The 13,816-nt window shown below is 49.9% G+C and overlaps 1 protein-coding gene across 4 annotated transcripts in view; it reads left to right on the forward strand.

Annotated features, from left to right (window-relative positions):
• Positions 1-13,816, forward strand: part of CGN (cingulin) — a 29,900-nt gene extending 16,084 nt beyond the window's left edge. For all 4 annotated transcript variants that reach the window (XM_060694260.2, XM_034425100.3, XM_060694259.2 and 1 more), the window contains 19 exons: positions 131-231; positions 840-909; positions 1,692-1,778; positions 2,431-2,549; positions 2,932-3,073; positions 3,162-3,374; positions 4,121-4,269; positions 4,536-4,677; positions 5,296-5,508; positions 5,607-5,813; positions 6,069-6,326; positions 6,563-6,733; positions 7,203-7,364; positions 7,913-8,002; positions 9,105-9,188; positions 11,431-11,549; positions 11,900-12,008; positions 12,516-12,679; positions 13,514-13,816. In XM_060694260.2, the coding sequence (XP_060550243.2) occupies positions 131-231; positions 840-909; positions 1,692-1,778; positions 2,431-2,549; positions 2,932-3,073; positions 3,162-3,374; positions 4,121-4,269; positions 4,536-4,677; positions 5,296-5,508; positions 5,607-5,813; positions 6,069-6,326; positions 6,563-6,733; positions 7,203-7,364; positions 7,913-8,002; positions 9,105-9,188; positions 11,431-11,549; positions 11,900-12,008; positions 12,516-12,679; positions 13,514-13,655 (2,742 nt within the window). In that variant the 3' untranslated portion in view covers positions 13,656-13,816. The remainder of the gene's footprint in view (positions 1-130; positions 232-839; positions 910-1,691; positions 1,779-2,430; positions 2,550-2,931; positions 3,074-3,161; positions 3,375-4,120; positions 4,270-4,535; positions 4,678-5,295; positions 5,509-5,606; positions 5,814-6,068; positions 6,327-6,562; positions 6,734-7,202; positions 7,365-7,912; positions 8,003-9,104; positions 9,189-11,430; positions 11,550-11,899; positions 12,009-12,515; positions 12,680-13,513) is intronic.

The raw sequence follows: 13,816 nt of genomic DNA on the forward strand, positions 1-13,816 counted from the left end.
CGGACCAAGGTCTGGTTACTCTAACCAGAGACCCTTAAGTGGACTCTGTCTGATCATGGATGGTCCCTTCTGCAGCCGCCAGCCTGCCCAGACCCCCTTTGACTCACCAAAGTTGGGTTTATTCTTCCAGCTGAAGTCCACCCCAGACCTTCTGAGGGACCAGCAGGAAGTGGCCCAGCCGGGAAGCAGCGAATACACCAAGGAACTCATCTACAGCATCCTGAAGGACAGGTAAACCCCGAAAGCTGGCTTGAGCTGAGCCTAACCCTGGTTGAGTTCATCTCAGCATCTCCCTGAATGTTTCTGGGCAGCCCTGTGGAAATTCTTCACCCTTTTCTTTTCCGGCTTCCCAATTCCTATCTGAATCCCTAAACTCTCCCCATGCCAGGATTTAACCAGGTTGGATCCTGCTTATCTTTTTCCAAGGTCAGCCACTTTCCCGGCTTTGAATATGTTTTCACATTTTCCTTTTCTTCTTGCGCCACGGTGCTCTTCGAAATTTTGAGAAATTTGAAATTGCCCTGTGGGAATTCCACCAAAGTCATCCCCCTGCCTCGGTTTCCCACAGCAGGCAAGCCAAAAGTTTCCGGGAAGTCCACAGACAGCTGGCCTACAGGCCTTCCCTCATTTTGGGTTCAGCCCCCGGCATTTGGGTAGACTCTCCCTAAAGCTGGAGGCTCTGTTGTCTCAGCACCCTCTCCTGCTTGGTAAGATTCGATGGGACATCGCTGGCAGTTCCTTAACCGGGGTTACCCGCTTGTCAGAAAATCGTGGTTTATTCAGGGTAAGGTTGCTACAAGCCCTCCTTCGCATTTGTCGGCCTCTCTGTCATTCTTCAGGAGCAATGAAAGTGATGCCACAGCGAAGCGCAAAACCAACCTGATCTTTGAGAAAATCCAGGCGTTTGCGGTAAGTTTGCCTCCAAAATACATACAATGTAAAACTCAACAGTTGCTGCTGGTGGGGGGGGCTGTACCCCTTTCGAAAGAAGCTTCTGCCTCTTTCGGAAACCATTGTTGTGGTCGGCCAGTGGAACTGGTAGCAGATTTGGACAGTGAGGAGGTTGGGGAGGAACCTGGGCCAGTCCTGGAGTCTGGGGAAGGCTCTGCGTCGGAGGCAGAGAGGGGGCCAGGGCCGTCTGACAGTTATCAGCTGCCTTCGGAATCGGACATCAGTGAGGCAGACAAACAGCTGGGGCCTGTTCCCAGAGCTGCCAGACGAAGGGAACATCTAAAGAACAAGGGGCGACTTAGGAGTAAAGCCACAGGTGGACGATGAATGGCCCCTCCCAGAGGGAATAAAAGAGGGGCGAAAGGGGAGGGGAGTTTGCAGGAGGCAATTAGATCGCTTAATTGGTTCGTGACTCCTTGCCAAGTTTTGAAGATATCGGCCTGGCAGCTCTCCAAGCCAGATAAAGGCCTGTGACTGTAAATTCTCCCTTTAAAGTCTTTGCTGAATGTGAATGAGAAGAATTCACAGTCACTTAATAAAAAGGGATTTTTGTCGGGGTGAGGAGTCTGCTTCGTGGTTTAGGAATGCCTAGGTCACAACAACGATGAGGTCTGGCCACTTGACGTGAAGGTTCTCTTAAGAAAACGGCCACGCCTAAGAAATGGGAGTTTGCCTCCTTTTTCAATTTGGAAGAAAATTTAACTTAAAGCATTTTTATTTTCTCCTGGCTGGGGAGGAAGGCCGTCCCTTCATCCGAGCTGAGAGGATCCGGTGCGGAGGTGACCAAACCGAAGCTGAGTGTGGACGAATCGGACAGCCGGACCAAGGTGGACAAAATAATCTATGTTTCTTGCTTCTGGCTATATATATATATGTGCCTGTGCGTGCTTGGCTGCCGTTAATTCCCGCAGGGGAGGGGAGGGCTTTTGGACTCCAACTCCCATCTTCCCCAGCCACCGGCTGTACCAATTAGAGCTGGGGAGAAAAAGTCTTCCTGCAAAACGTGAAAACGGGCCCCCCCAAACAACCGTGGCAGAATTAAGCCCCGACATTTCCTTTGTTGATTCACTCCGGCAAAGTTTATTTCTCTCTGTCCCGCCCCTTTAAAAAATGTAAATCAAGTTTATGTATGTATGTATGTATATAATTTTTTAATTAGATGCATTTGCTGCCTGGCCTCGAAGGCATTTCTGGGCACCTTGCAAAAAACACTAGCAGTAACTCACAATAACAGGAATAATTTAATAACGGTTTAAATAATAAACACACCTTGCGGACTTCAACTCCCAGAATTCCCAGCATAGCTGGCTGGAGAATTCTGGGAGTTGAAGTCCGCAAGTCTTAAAGCTGCCAAGTTTGAAGACCTCTGCTTTTAAAGGAATAACTAAAACTGTCTAAATAAACGCATTTAAATAAATAAATACGATTGAGATGACTGGATTAAAAAGGAAAGGGTGAATAAATCGGGGTTCCACACAGGCGGCCCAGGGTCTCCCTCGCAACCTCCAAATCCGGCTGCAGGAACTGGAGGAAGAATGCCAGCGACTCCGGGAAGCCTTTGAGAAGAAGAGCCAGGAGCTCCAGAGCATGGGGAAAGAGTGAGTATGGGGTCCTTGTAGGGGGGTGGGGGTTCAGGGGGGGCAACTGATGCAGACCCCGTCCACCTTCCAGGCTCCCCGCCCCGGGCTGGGCTCCCCATGAAGTCTAATGGCTTCCCTTGTATAGGCAGCTTCTGACCCAGCTTCTTAAACTGAGAGTAACTCTGCTGCCTCATTGCTGCAGCAGCTTCCGGTTGCTTACAACTTCTCATTAGCTTACAGCTATTAACCCTTTACACTCTGACAGATGAATATTATTCCGAATAAGGATAGTCCTGTGCAACACTTCATTTAGCGACCGCTCGAAGTTACAGTGGCCCTGAAAAAAAGGAGTTGTGTGTTTCTTTCGATCAATGCTAACACTTGTTCCCTCCCCTTGAAGGTTGAGAGACGTCCGAGCGGTCAAGGAGCAGTTGGAAGCCAAGCTGACCGACCTCGAAGACCAACTGAGCGAGATGCAGAAGGCCCTGGATCGCTTTCAAGAGCTCTCCTCGGGCAGCCCAGATCAGGATGCCTTGCTGAAGGTCAGCTGAGACACCCGAGTGGACGCAGCCCAAACCCTCCGGCTGGGCCAGGCCCAGAAACAACGTTTCTCTTCCTTGGTCTCCTCAGGAGCTTCTGGAGACCCGCGAAGACCTGGAGGAGATCTTGACCGCCAAGCAGAAGCAGGAAGACCAGCTCCGCCAGAGGGAACGCGAGTTGACGGCTCTGAAGGGGGCTCTGAAGGAGGAGGTGGCCAGCCACGACAAGGAGCTGGATCGGGTCCGGCAACAGTACCAGCAGGACATGGAGCAGTTGAGACGTAACATGGACGACGTGTCTCAGGTGAGTGGCCTGGTCTGCCTCATCTTGCAGGTGGAAGACCCAGGGATGAGGGAGTCTCACCCAACCTCCAGTTGACATGCTAGATCTTTCCATGGAGAGATCCTTGGGCCAGGAAGCTGGGAAGAGCATAGTATCTTCTGGTCTTCAAGAGAGGTGACCACTAGAGCAGGATTTAGGCAAAGAAAGGGACATCACTTGTTAACCTTGAATTATCTGAGCTTGGGAACTCAAGGTTGTCAGGGTTCCCACGGATGCCCTAACTAAATCATGAGCCTTGAGCCAAGCTTCAAAAGAAATCCAGTTATTTATTTGGAGCTTCATGTCAGCAAGTTCCAAGTGAAGCCAACTCTCACGTAATTTACGCCCCAATCATGACCCTGCTCCCCCCTCCCCCCCAGGGTGTGTCATCAATCACATTCACCAGTTGTATAGATCACTCCCCTCCAGCCGCTGTGGGTAACCCTGGGAGACAGCCTTGAGAGAGATATGTCTGGAATGTGCTTTTATATTTGGCTGCCATGCTGCTTCATCAGTTTCCCATCCCCCTTGCCTATGGCAACTCGAGAGCAGGCCAGGGATGCTTTGTGAGTTGACGAAGGTCTCATGTCTAGTTCCCAGATGTCTAGGAGTGAGACCTTGATGTGATCATTCTCCAAACACGAGGTCCACCTTGGGGTTTGGTGAACATCTTGTTTTGGGTTCTACCTCTTCTTTGAATCTTTGAATGTTGGGTTTCTCCTGGGTAGGATCAAGCCAGTCTGGAGGCCGAGAGACAGAAGGTCAACTCTCTAGTGAGGACCCTCCAGACGGAGCTTCAAGAAAGCCAAGAGGAGGCCGCTCACTGGAAGGAAGTGTCCCAACGAAACAAGGAGGAGCTCCGTAGTGTCAAACAAGAGTGAGTAAACTACCTTTCCAGTCTGTCATCTCCTTTGAAGACCCCACCCATCGCTTTCCACCATCTTTAATCATCTTGAGGGGCTTCATGCATGGATTTCATGCATCTCGGCTGGCTCTCCAGCCACCGTTCACCCGATGGCTTCAATGATGGCCTGACATGTGACTTTGACATCCCATCACTGCCATTCATTGGGCTGTCATTGGCTTTCTGAACTTCCTGCCTCCCTTGGTCGTTGACACGGCGGTGGCCTTCACCTCTTCCAGGCTGCTGCAGGTTAAGGTGGAACGGGAGGAGTTTGAGGAGGATCTGAAGGAGAGCCGCGAGCGTTTTGCAGCCGTGCGGAAAGAGATGGACCAGATCCGGAACCGTTCGACGGACACTGAGGGGCTCCATGAGCTAAGAAAGGTGCGCTTAGCTGCAAAGACCCTTAACAACAATCTAGACCACTTTCAAAGCGTGTGGACTTCAACTCCCAGAATTCCCCAGCTTCCATGGGTGTTGAAATTCACGGTTGAGAAACGCTAAGATGGATCTCATAACTCTGTCAGGAAACATCACCAGGTCGAGACCTCCGATGATGGTTGGAGAACTCCAAGCTCCATCATCCCTGATCACATTCCCATGGCTTGATGGGTGCTTGAGTGCCATGCTTGGCCCTCTACTCCTAGTGTAGTGGGAACACATTTTTTCTGTTTCTTCTTCCTTGCCCGTCCAAAGGGAGACCTCTTCACTCTGTGTCTTTGTATGTATGTCCATACATATGTATGTCCATACTTTGCCATCTTTAAGGGCTGAGGAACATGGGCATGTTTTGAGGTTGAGTCTAAAGGGCTTTGTGGTATCCCAGCTTGGATTCCTGAGAGGTTATGCCTCTCACCTGGTCCTACAACAGTCTTCCAGCTCTTGAAATTGGTTCGCTTATTGGATGGGCTGCTATAACTTGACCTGCCAATGGAAGCCATGAACCATTCATGGTCCTTCAGCTTTCCGGGATGGCTCTGACTCGTTTTCTCCTCCTGCCAGGAGCTCCGTCAGGCTCGGGAACAGCTGCAGGACATGGTGGAGGAGAAGGAGGACCAACACAAGGTCCTACGCTTGCGGGAGAGTGAGATTGTGGATCTGAAGGAAAAACTCAATGACGAGATTGCTTCCCATAGCCAGGACATTCAGGGATTAAATTTGAGGTTCCAAGAGAAGATGCAGCAGCTCCAGAAGGACTATGAGGAAGAGTTTAAGGTAAGAAGGGCTAAAGCTAGATCTGGTTCAGCATCCAGCTTAGTGGTGAATTGCGATGGGGACCACCTGGTTGTTTTCTCCATCCTTTCCTCCTGTAGACCAAGGCGGCCCTGGAAGGCGAGAAAGAGGCCATGGAGCAGACAAGGAAACTGGTGGAGTCCACCCTGCGGGAAAGCCAGGAAGAGAACGATGACCTTCGCCGTAAGATCTTGGGGTTGGAGACCGAACTCAAGGAATACCACCATTTTGCTGACAGCTGGCAAGACGTGGAGAGCAGGCTGAAGGAGAAGATTTTCAAGTTGGAGGTACTGAAAGGAGAAGCGAAGTTCTCTCACTTGCTGGTCAACTTCTCAGTTTCTTCTTTGAGTAGAGTTGAATGTGTTCCATCTGTAGGCCCAGATCTGAGGAGGGGGTCCTTGCCCTGATTAACCCCCCCCCCTCCAAATCCAGTTTTGAGGTTCTGTAACTTTCCTTGAGCGAAAAAGGAGCTTCCTGCTTGGCCGATCTCTTGGGTCCTGCCTCAGTTTCCCTTTTTTCTTTCCTCCTCTTCCTGCTTCCAGGCTGATCGCAAGCAGATGGAAGAATCCGTCAACAACGCCGTGGATCAAGAGCAGGACTTGCTGCTGGCCAAGAGGACCCTGGAGAGTCGGCTGGAAGAGGCTCAGCGCAACCTCAATAGACTCACCCTGGAGCACCAGGACCTGAGTACCTCCTACCAGGAGGAGCTGAAGCAGAAGGAGACACTCAGGAGGGCCAAAAACGATCTGGAAGAGGAGAAAAGGTTGCTGGACAGAAGCATCGTGAAGCTGAGCAAGGAGGTCAGTCTTGTTGAGGGCCGCCAAATGGGCTCAAAAACCATAGATTGAAGCTTTCTGAGATGCCACCTTGAAGACACAGGTGGGAGTCGACATCCCAGGGCCTGCTACCTCCCCCTTGGACACCCACCTGTCTGCCCCCCCCAAAAGTTTTCCGAATGCAGAAGAAGGTCACGGGAGGGAGGGATCCAGGGCCAAACCGACCCTGTGGTGAAACTGAGTGTCCTCTCCTTCTCCAGATGAAGCAGATGGCTGAAGAATCTCACCAGGCCCTCTCGGACCTGCAGTTGCAGCTGGAGGAGTACAAGGAGAAGTCGCGCAGGGAGATCAGTGACTCCCAGAAACAGGCGAAGGACCGGAATGTGGAAGTGGAGAAGATGCAGTATGAGTTGGGGAGATGCCAAGACGAGGTAGGCGGAAAAGATCTCGTGCTCCCTTCTATCTGTCTCTCTCTCATCTGCCTGCCTCTATCTATCTATCTATCTATCTATCTATCTATCTATCTATCTATCTATCTATCTATCTATCTATCTATCTATCTATCTATTTATCTATCTCTATCTATCTATCTATCTATCCATCCTCTATATCTATCATTCTCTCTCTCTCTATCGATTTATCTATCCATCCTCTCTCTCTACCTATCATCTATCTTCCATCTCTCTATATCTATCCATCCATCCACCTATCTACCAATCCATCCACCCATCCTAACCCCATCTGTCCATCCAACCCTTCTATCCTTTCTTCCTCCCTCCCTCCCTTCTCTTTAACTTTCCTTTCTTCCTTCTCTCTAATCTTCCTTCCTTCCAACCAACCAACCCTTCTATCCATCCATCCATCCCTTCTTCTTCTTCTCCTCCTCCTCCTCCTCCTCAGGTGCTGCGTCTCAAACAGGCCCTGCAGGACAGCCAGGCCGAGCGCGAGAACGCCGTCCTGGACAAGGAGCTCCTGGCTCAGCGACTCCGCAACCTGGAGCAGGAGATGGAGACCAAGCGGCGATCCCAGGACGATCGATCCCGCCAGGTCAAAGCGTTGGAGGTTTGTACGGTCTCTGAACGGATCCCACTCTCTCTCCTTTTGGGCGTAGCTACAGGTAGTCCTCAACTTACAACCAGAGTTGAGACCAGAATATCGGTTGCTAAGCGAGACAGAGGTGCAAAATGAGCCGTGCCCGAATTTTACAGCTTCTTTTGCCACCGTCATTGCTTCCACTCGCCAGCAGAGGGCAGTGTCTGCTCTCAAACTAACTCCCCCTTTTATTAAACTCCGCGCTATGCTAACCCGTTTTTGCAATAACCCCAATTAATTTTCCGTAGAGACAGCATTTTTCGTACTGCAAAACTTTGCATTTTCCACAAGGCAGCATTTTTCTAGAAGAAAAATAAAGATTTTTTTTCCCCTCCATGTTAAGAAAGGCAGCCAGCTCCAGGGCAGGAAAAAGAAAAAAAAGAAAAGAAAAAAGAAAAATTACCAGCCCATTTGCTAAACCCCAACATAAAACAGTGACTTTTCCCTCTGTTTTCTAAGCGCTCGGTGGATCCCAAAAGATCCCGGTGCCCTTGCTAAGCCCATCCCTGTGTTTGCAGGATAAATCCAAGCGCCTGGAAGTGGAGCTGGACGAAGAACGCAACTCGGTGGAGCTTTTGACCGAGAGGATCAACCGATCCAGAGATCAGGTGAGCCGCGTTCGGCCTCGGACCTCACCCCAAGCCCTAATGAGTAGAAAGGGGGTACTTCGGTGGTTGCAAAACACAGAAGCCCATCTTTATGGCGGACACCCCGAAAAATCTCACGCGTTGCACATTATTTGGACCTGAAAGTTAATTTATCTCCTTCCCTGCCAGATTACCTCCATATTTTAGACTTCAGTGTCATTCAGACAAACTCTTGGCCCTGCCGTTGGTTTGCAAGCAATAAAAGAAAAAAAATATTTGTCTTGCTTCGGACCAGCGAGCTTCGGCGTTTCCCGTCTTTCTATTTTGTACGAAATCTGCTGGGCACGTCAAAGCAGATTGAGGCTGTGTCTGTCAGTGCGTTTAAATCCCTTCTCATCCTCCTCCCAGCCCTACCCGGCGCTGTCAATGCCTATATTTAGTTTACTTGCAAGTCTATCATTTCCTTGCGTTTTAGAGCTGTGTCACCCAAGCAGTTTGGGGAGGGGAAAAAAATAAATCAGGGGAAAAAAAAAAAAACAAGCGAAAGACGTTATTATTACTAAGATTTGCAAACGTCTAGACAATCTGTACCGTAAATATAGTCACGGAGCCATTCTTGCAAAGGGAAGGGTTGGCCTGGGCTTAAGATCAAATGCATTTGTAACATAAATCAGGATTCGAACTGGAGACTCCCCGGTTTTCAGCTCGGCCTTTTTTTGGGCTGCCGTTGACAAGGGGCTAAAAGAAACCTGGATGGTTCCAGAGTGGGATTTGTGCAAGAAAACAGGCCTAGGAATCCCTTCTGGGGCCCTGATGGAGCCTCCCCATTCAGGTGCAGTGTATCACTGCGTGGTTTCAGCCGGCATCTCTGGGGGAATTCCTCAAATTTCATGGACTGCTCCCTGAAAGGAGAAGGCTCTTCGGGGCCAGACTTTGAGCTCTTTTTGGGTGTCTTAATCTGAGCGGAGCCTCCGTGCACAGGAGCAGTCTACCTTTGAGCAGGAAACACTGGGAGATTATAGTTCGGGGAGGCATCCGTCAGCCAGGATGGGCACCCAGTGGCCAGATTAAGTTTATGCCCCCCACCCCAATTCTTTCTCTCTCTTTCCTCCCTTCCTCGCAGATCGACCAACTGCGCGCTGAGTTGCTGCAGGAACGGTCTGCTCGCCAAGACCTGGAATGTGACAAAGTTGCTTTGGAGAGACAGGTAAGGCTGCGACAGGAGGGCAGAGCAGAGATCCCGGGCAGTCCTCGATTTACAACGGTTCGTTTAGCGACTGTCTGAAGTTAGGACACCAGTGCAATCCTTGCACTTATAACCCTGGCGGCATCCCTACAGATACTGAGCCATTTAATCACAACGCTGGCAGTGTCCCCAGGGTCAGGCGATTGCTATCCAGAATAGAGCCTCCCAGCATAGGAGTAGTCTACCTCAATAGGCACGGAGGACCGCTGGAGGGCTTCACGCTTTCCTGCCAGGAGGGTGAATCCCATTCGCACAACAACTTAGCAACATCCGGTGGATTTTTCTTTTTTTGGGGGGGGAGGCTCTCGCAGAGCCACCCCAAAATGTAACCTAGATCCGTGTTAAGCTGGCTTTGCATTTCGAGAAAACGCTGCTTCTGGGCTTTTAACCTGGTTAAACAGGAGAAGGTGGCTTGTTTTCCTTAAGACTTTCTAGCGCTTGGAAACAAGACGATTTTTAATTCGACGGGAGTTGCAGTACCAAAAATGACCACTGGGTAGTGCCTTTTCTTAGCCCCACTTCCAAACAATTAGCAAGATTCTGGATTCAACAGCACACTTCTTCAGATGGACCTTATTCTTCTTTTCTTTGGGGAAAAAAAACCCCAACATTGTTTGATTTACAGGCCAAAAACTTTCCCTTTCAAACAACACAAAATTCATTTTTCACCCGGCCAGTTTTTCGAAGCTCTAAAACGCATGCAATGCCCCCATTCACCTAATTATGAAATTCGTTATATTTTAGCTTCCCGTAGGCCCAAATTCAGCCTCCTTTCACGATTTTTCAGTGGAAAAGATGCATTTTTTTTGCTCTTTCCCACAGAATTTTTTTCTACTCCGGCCAAAGGACCTCTTTTTCTGCTTTTCATGGGGAAAAAAAAAAAAACAGGAATTCAGACAGGCTGAATTTTATTCCTGTGCTAAAGCAATAAAATTATCATCGTTGGTGATCCAAAAAACTTTCTTTTTCTCCACCCTCCCCATGCGGTAGACCAACTCCTGACAAGTTTGAACTTGGCTTGAGGATGTTTACGGACCTTTTGAGGCTCAACGCAGCTCTTAAAAAGAAAAAATAAAGCAATTTTTTTCCCCTTTGTTCCACCTGGCCACGGTTCACTCCAAAATAATAATAATAATGCCTGTTATATAACTCAGGAGATGAAGAAGAGAGATTATTTTCTCTCTCTCTTTACTAGGCAGACAGGAATTACACAACCTTACGTTTTAATTGTAGGCTCATTGTTTATAATCACAACGTACCGACTCAGCCGAAATTTTCGCGCTGCCTTTCCCTTCTCCCTGGCTCCTCTGCGCCCCGCTGACGTGACCGCCTGTGCATTTTGCAGCCTCTGAGCAGGTCTTGATTGGCCGGGTTGCTCCGCTCGGTGGAACGACTTTGAATAACTCGAGTCAGTGAGCCAAGCTGCACCGAGCAAAATAATATTTATTTATTTATCACATTTTTCAACCACCCGTCTCCCTCGCCAGGGGGATGGAAGTTCTGTGTGTTTCAGGAGGGGAGGGGAAATCTAGGCTTGAGCGGAAATAATTATCCACTTCCTTAGTATTTTAAGGAGGTCTCTGGATTGATGTCGTCTTACACAAATTATACATTTCTGTGCAGAAAGAAGAAATAATAAACTTATAAGTAACAGAGGATGGGGGGGAAACTTGGCTTTCCTTCCTTTTAGCGTTCTCACATTTTCAAGAAACAGAAACGGAGCTGTGGGTTTGAGCTGTCGCCCTTCCCAGATAGACCAGACAGGAAAAACATCCAGATGTGTTAATCCTATTTTATTTTAAGGTTTCCTGAATCTTGCAAGTGTGAAAGTATATATATATATATCTCTCGCCATCTCTTTTATACCACCTGAGAAATATTTCCTTTCTGACTTTTTTTTTTTCTCCACCCGTTACGCAGCTGAGGGCTCCACACTCCCTTCTCCAATTCATCCCTAATCAGCATTTCGTTCCTCCATCCTTCAAGGTCATTCCCACATCCCACTATTGGGTCTCCTCCTTCGAGGCCTCCGAAATCGACCCGTTTTTTCTAAGAGATCCTTTCCTGCTGCCAGGAAGGATCGCCTGTCTAATCCTGGGGAATGGAAGGATTTTTTTGAGGGGGAAGGATCCCCTCTAAACTTCTCCATTCTTTCCCGCCCACTTTCTGTCATTTCCTCCCCTCCCCCCACTCCTGTTGCCAGAACAAGGACCTCAAAAACCGGCTGACCAGCAACGAAGGGCTGCAGAAGTCCAGCGCCAACATCTCCCAGCTGGAGTCGCGGATCCAAGAACTTCAGGAGAAGCTCCTGGTGGAAGAGAGGTAACCCTCTGCGCATTTCTCTTCGTGATGTTCACTCACCTGATTTCTGGTCCCCCCCGAGGCCAAGACCAGACAAAATAAAAATCACAACCAAGCTGTGGTCCTCACCATCGGACTGGCTTTAATTCCGTAAAGTAGCCACTTACTTCATCAAAATACATGGATGTGGTTTCTGGCCTCCTTGAGATAATTGCCTGCTCCTGTCACACGCGATGAATCTGTGGTTGATCCCGGAAAGCTTCCTGGGATCACATCCAACGATCCTGCAAGCCCGGCTTGTCTTCCACCGAGGCCATTTGTCCGGTGGCTGGGAGGGCGTGGGAATGACGTGGCCCCTGTCTCTACTACAGGGAGAAAACCGTCTTGCTCTCTTCCAACCGGAAGCTGGAGAGGAAGATGAAGGAGCTGAGCATCCAGATCGACGAAGAGAGGCAGCACGTCAACGATCAGAAGGACCAGGTGAGAACCTGCCAGGTGGAGGCTCAGCTGCTCTTCTTCTCCACCTGGGAGGAAAGATTGAAGCTCTTGGGTTGTGAGGTGTGTCAAAACTCACAAATGAGGCTTGGAAGAGATTCAATTCCCCAGCAGCTTAAAAAGGTCCCTGAGATCAGGCAATCGGCCGTCTTCCCCACAAGATCTGAAGAGGATGGTGGAGTGTTGCTTTGAGCCCCAAGCCATTCTCTGATGTTGGCTTAACGTAGTGGCTTGACGGTTTGTTCAACCCAAGGTTTAGTTAGGATGATCAATGATCACAGCCTGGAGGCCCGTAACTTCTGCCACAGACTATCCAAATGAGTGGCGGAGAACTTCCAGAAGTGACCCACCTAAGAATCTCGGCCCCAGAGCATGCTGGGAATTGTGGTTTCAGCAACCATGGGCGAGGGAGAGGAGGAGTCTCCAACCCACCTCTCAGCTTTGGGGGGGGCTGACCCTCACCGTGGGTGTGTTCTCCCGCTCCCTCTCAAGCTGAGCTTGCGGGTCAAGGCGTTGAAGCGGCAGGTGGACGAGGCTGAAGAGGAGATCGAGAGGCTGGAGGCGGCACGTAAGAAGGCCCTGAGGGAGCTGGAGGAGCAGCACGAGACCAATGAGCAGCTCCAGAGCCGGGTCAAAGCCCTGGAGAAGGACCTCTGGTGAGTAGAGGAGGCTCCTGGGGGTCCACCTTTCTCAGGCGCCCCCTAAACTTCTTCTCTGGGCTCCACACCTGAGACTAAATGGGTGTCCCTTTTATAGCTTTAAATCTGTCTACCTATTTGGTCGGTCTATCCATCCACCCACCCACCCATCTGCCTATCCTTCTGTCCATGCATCCATCTACCTACTACCTATTTGTCATCCATCCACCCACCTATCTACTTGGCTGTCTATTGTTGGTCTGTCTGTCTTCCCATCTATCTAGCTACTTGTCCATCCATCCATTCATCCTTCCATCCATCCATCCATCCACCCCCTACTTGTCCATCCATATCTCCATCCATCCATTCATCTACCTTCCTACTTGGCTGTCCATCATTGGTCGATCTGTCTTTCCACCCATCTAGCTACTTGTCCATCCATCCATCCATCCATCCATCCCTCCCTTCCTTACCTGTCCACCCACAGCTCCATCCATCCATTCATCTACCTTCCTACTTGGCTGCCCATCATAGATCTGTCTGTCCATCACCTACCTACTTGTTTATCCGTCTGTCTTTTCATCCATCCATCCATTCATCCATCCATCCAGAAGAGATGGACAGCCTGCTTATGGAAATCTGATGGTTGCAAGCAGAACCTCCATGCACAGGGGCAGTTTATCTCAGAGTATCTGATCACAACGCCCAATTACATTTGGTAGCCCATAACGTTGGACCGTTCCTTCCCTCTGATCCCCGGAAAATGTCTCCTTCCCTTTCGAGCCCAGGAGGGTGTCCATCGTCCTCGGGTAGGCCCCCTCTTGACCGTGCCCCCCTGTTTTTTGCCTCCAGGCGCAAGGCAGCACGTTCGACGGCCGAGTCCTCTCTCCGGGACGACCAGCTGAGTTCGGACGAAGAGTTCGACAGCGCTTACGGCCCGTCCTCCATCGCGTCACTCTTGACGGAAGGAAACCTCCAAACCAGCTCCTGTTAAGGGCCTCTCAGGGTTTGTTGGGATGCTCTCTAAAGATCCCCCGGGAACTTCGCAAAACTCACGGTGGGGCGGGATCCCTGCCCCACAGGGAGAAAAGGTTTCTTCCCCAATGGGGGGGGGGGGTCACCGAAGCAACCAACTTCTTGATTTAAAAAACAAAA

This window comes from Pantherophis guttatus, chromosome 18 (assembly GCF_059756535.1).
Source record: "Pantherophis guttatus breed Tessera chromosome 18, ASM5975653v1, whole genome shotgun sequence".
Classification (NCBI taxonomy): Eukaryota; Metazoa; Chordata; class Lepidosauria; order Squamata; family Colubridae; genus Pantherophis; species Pantherophis guttatus.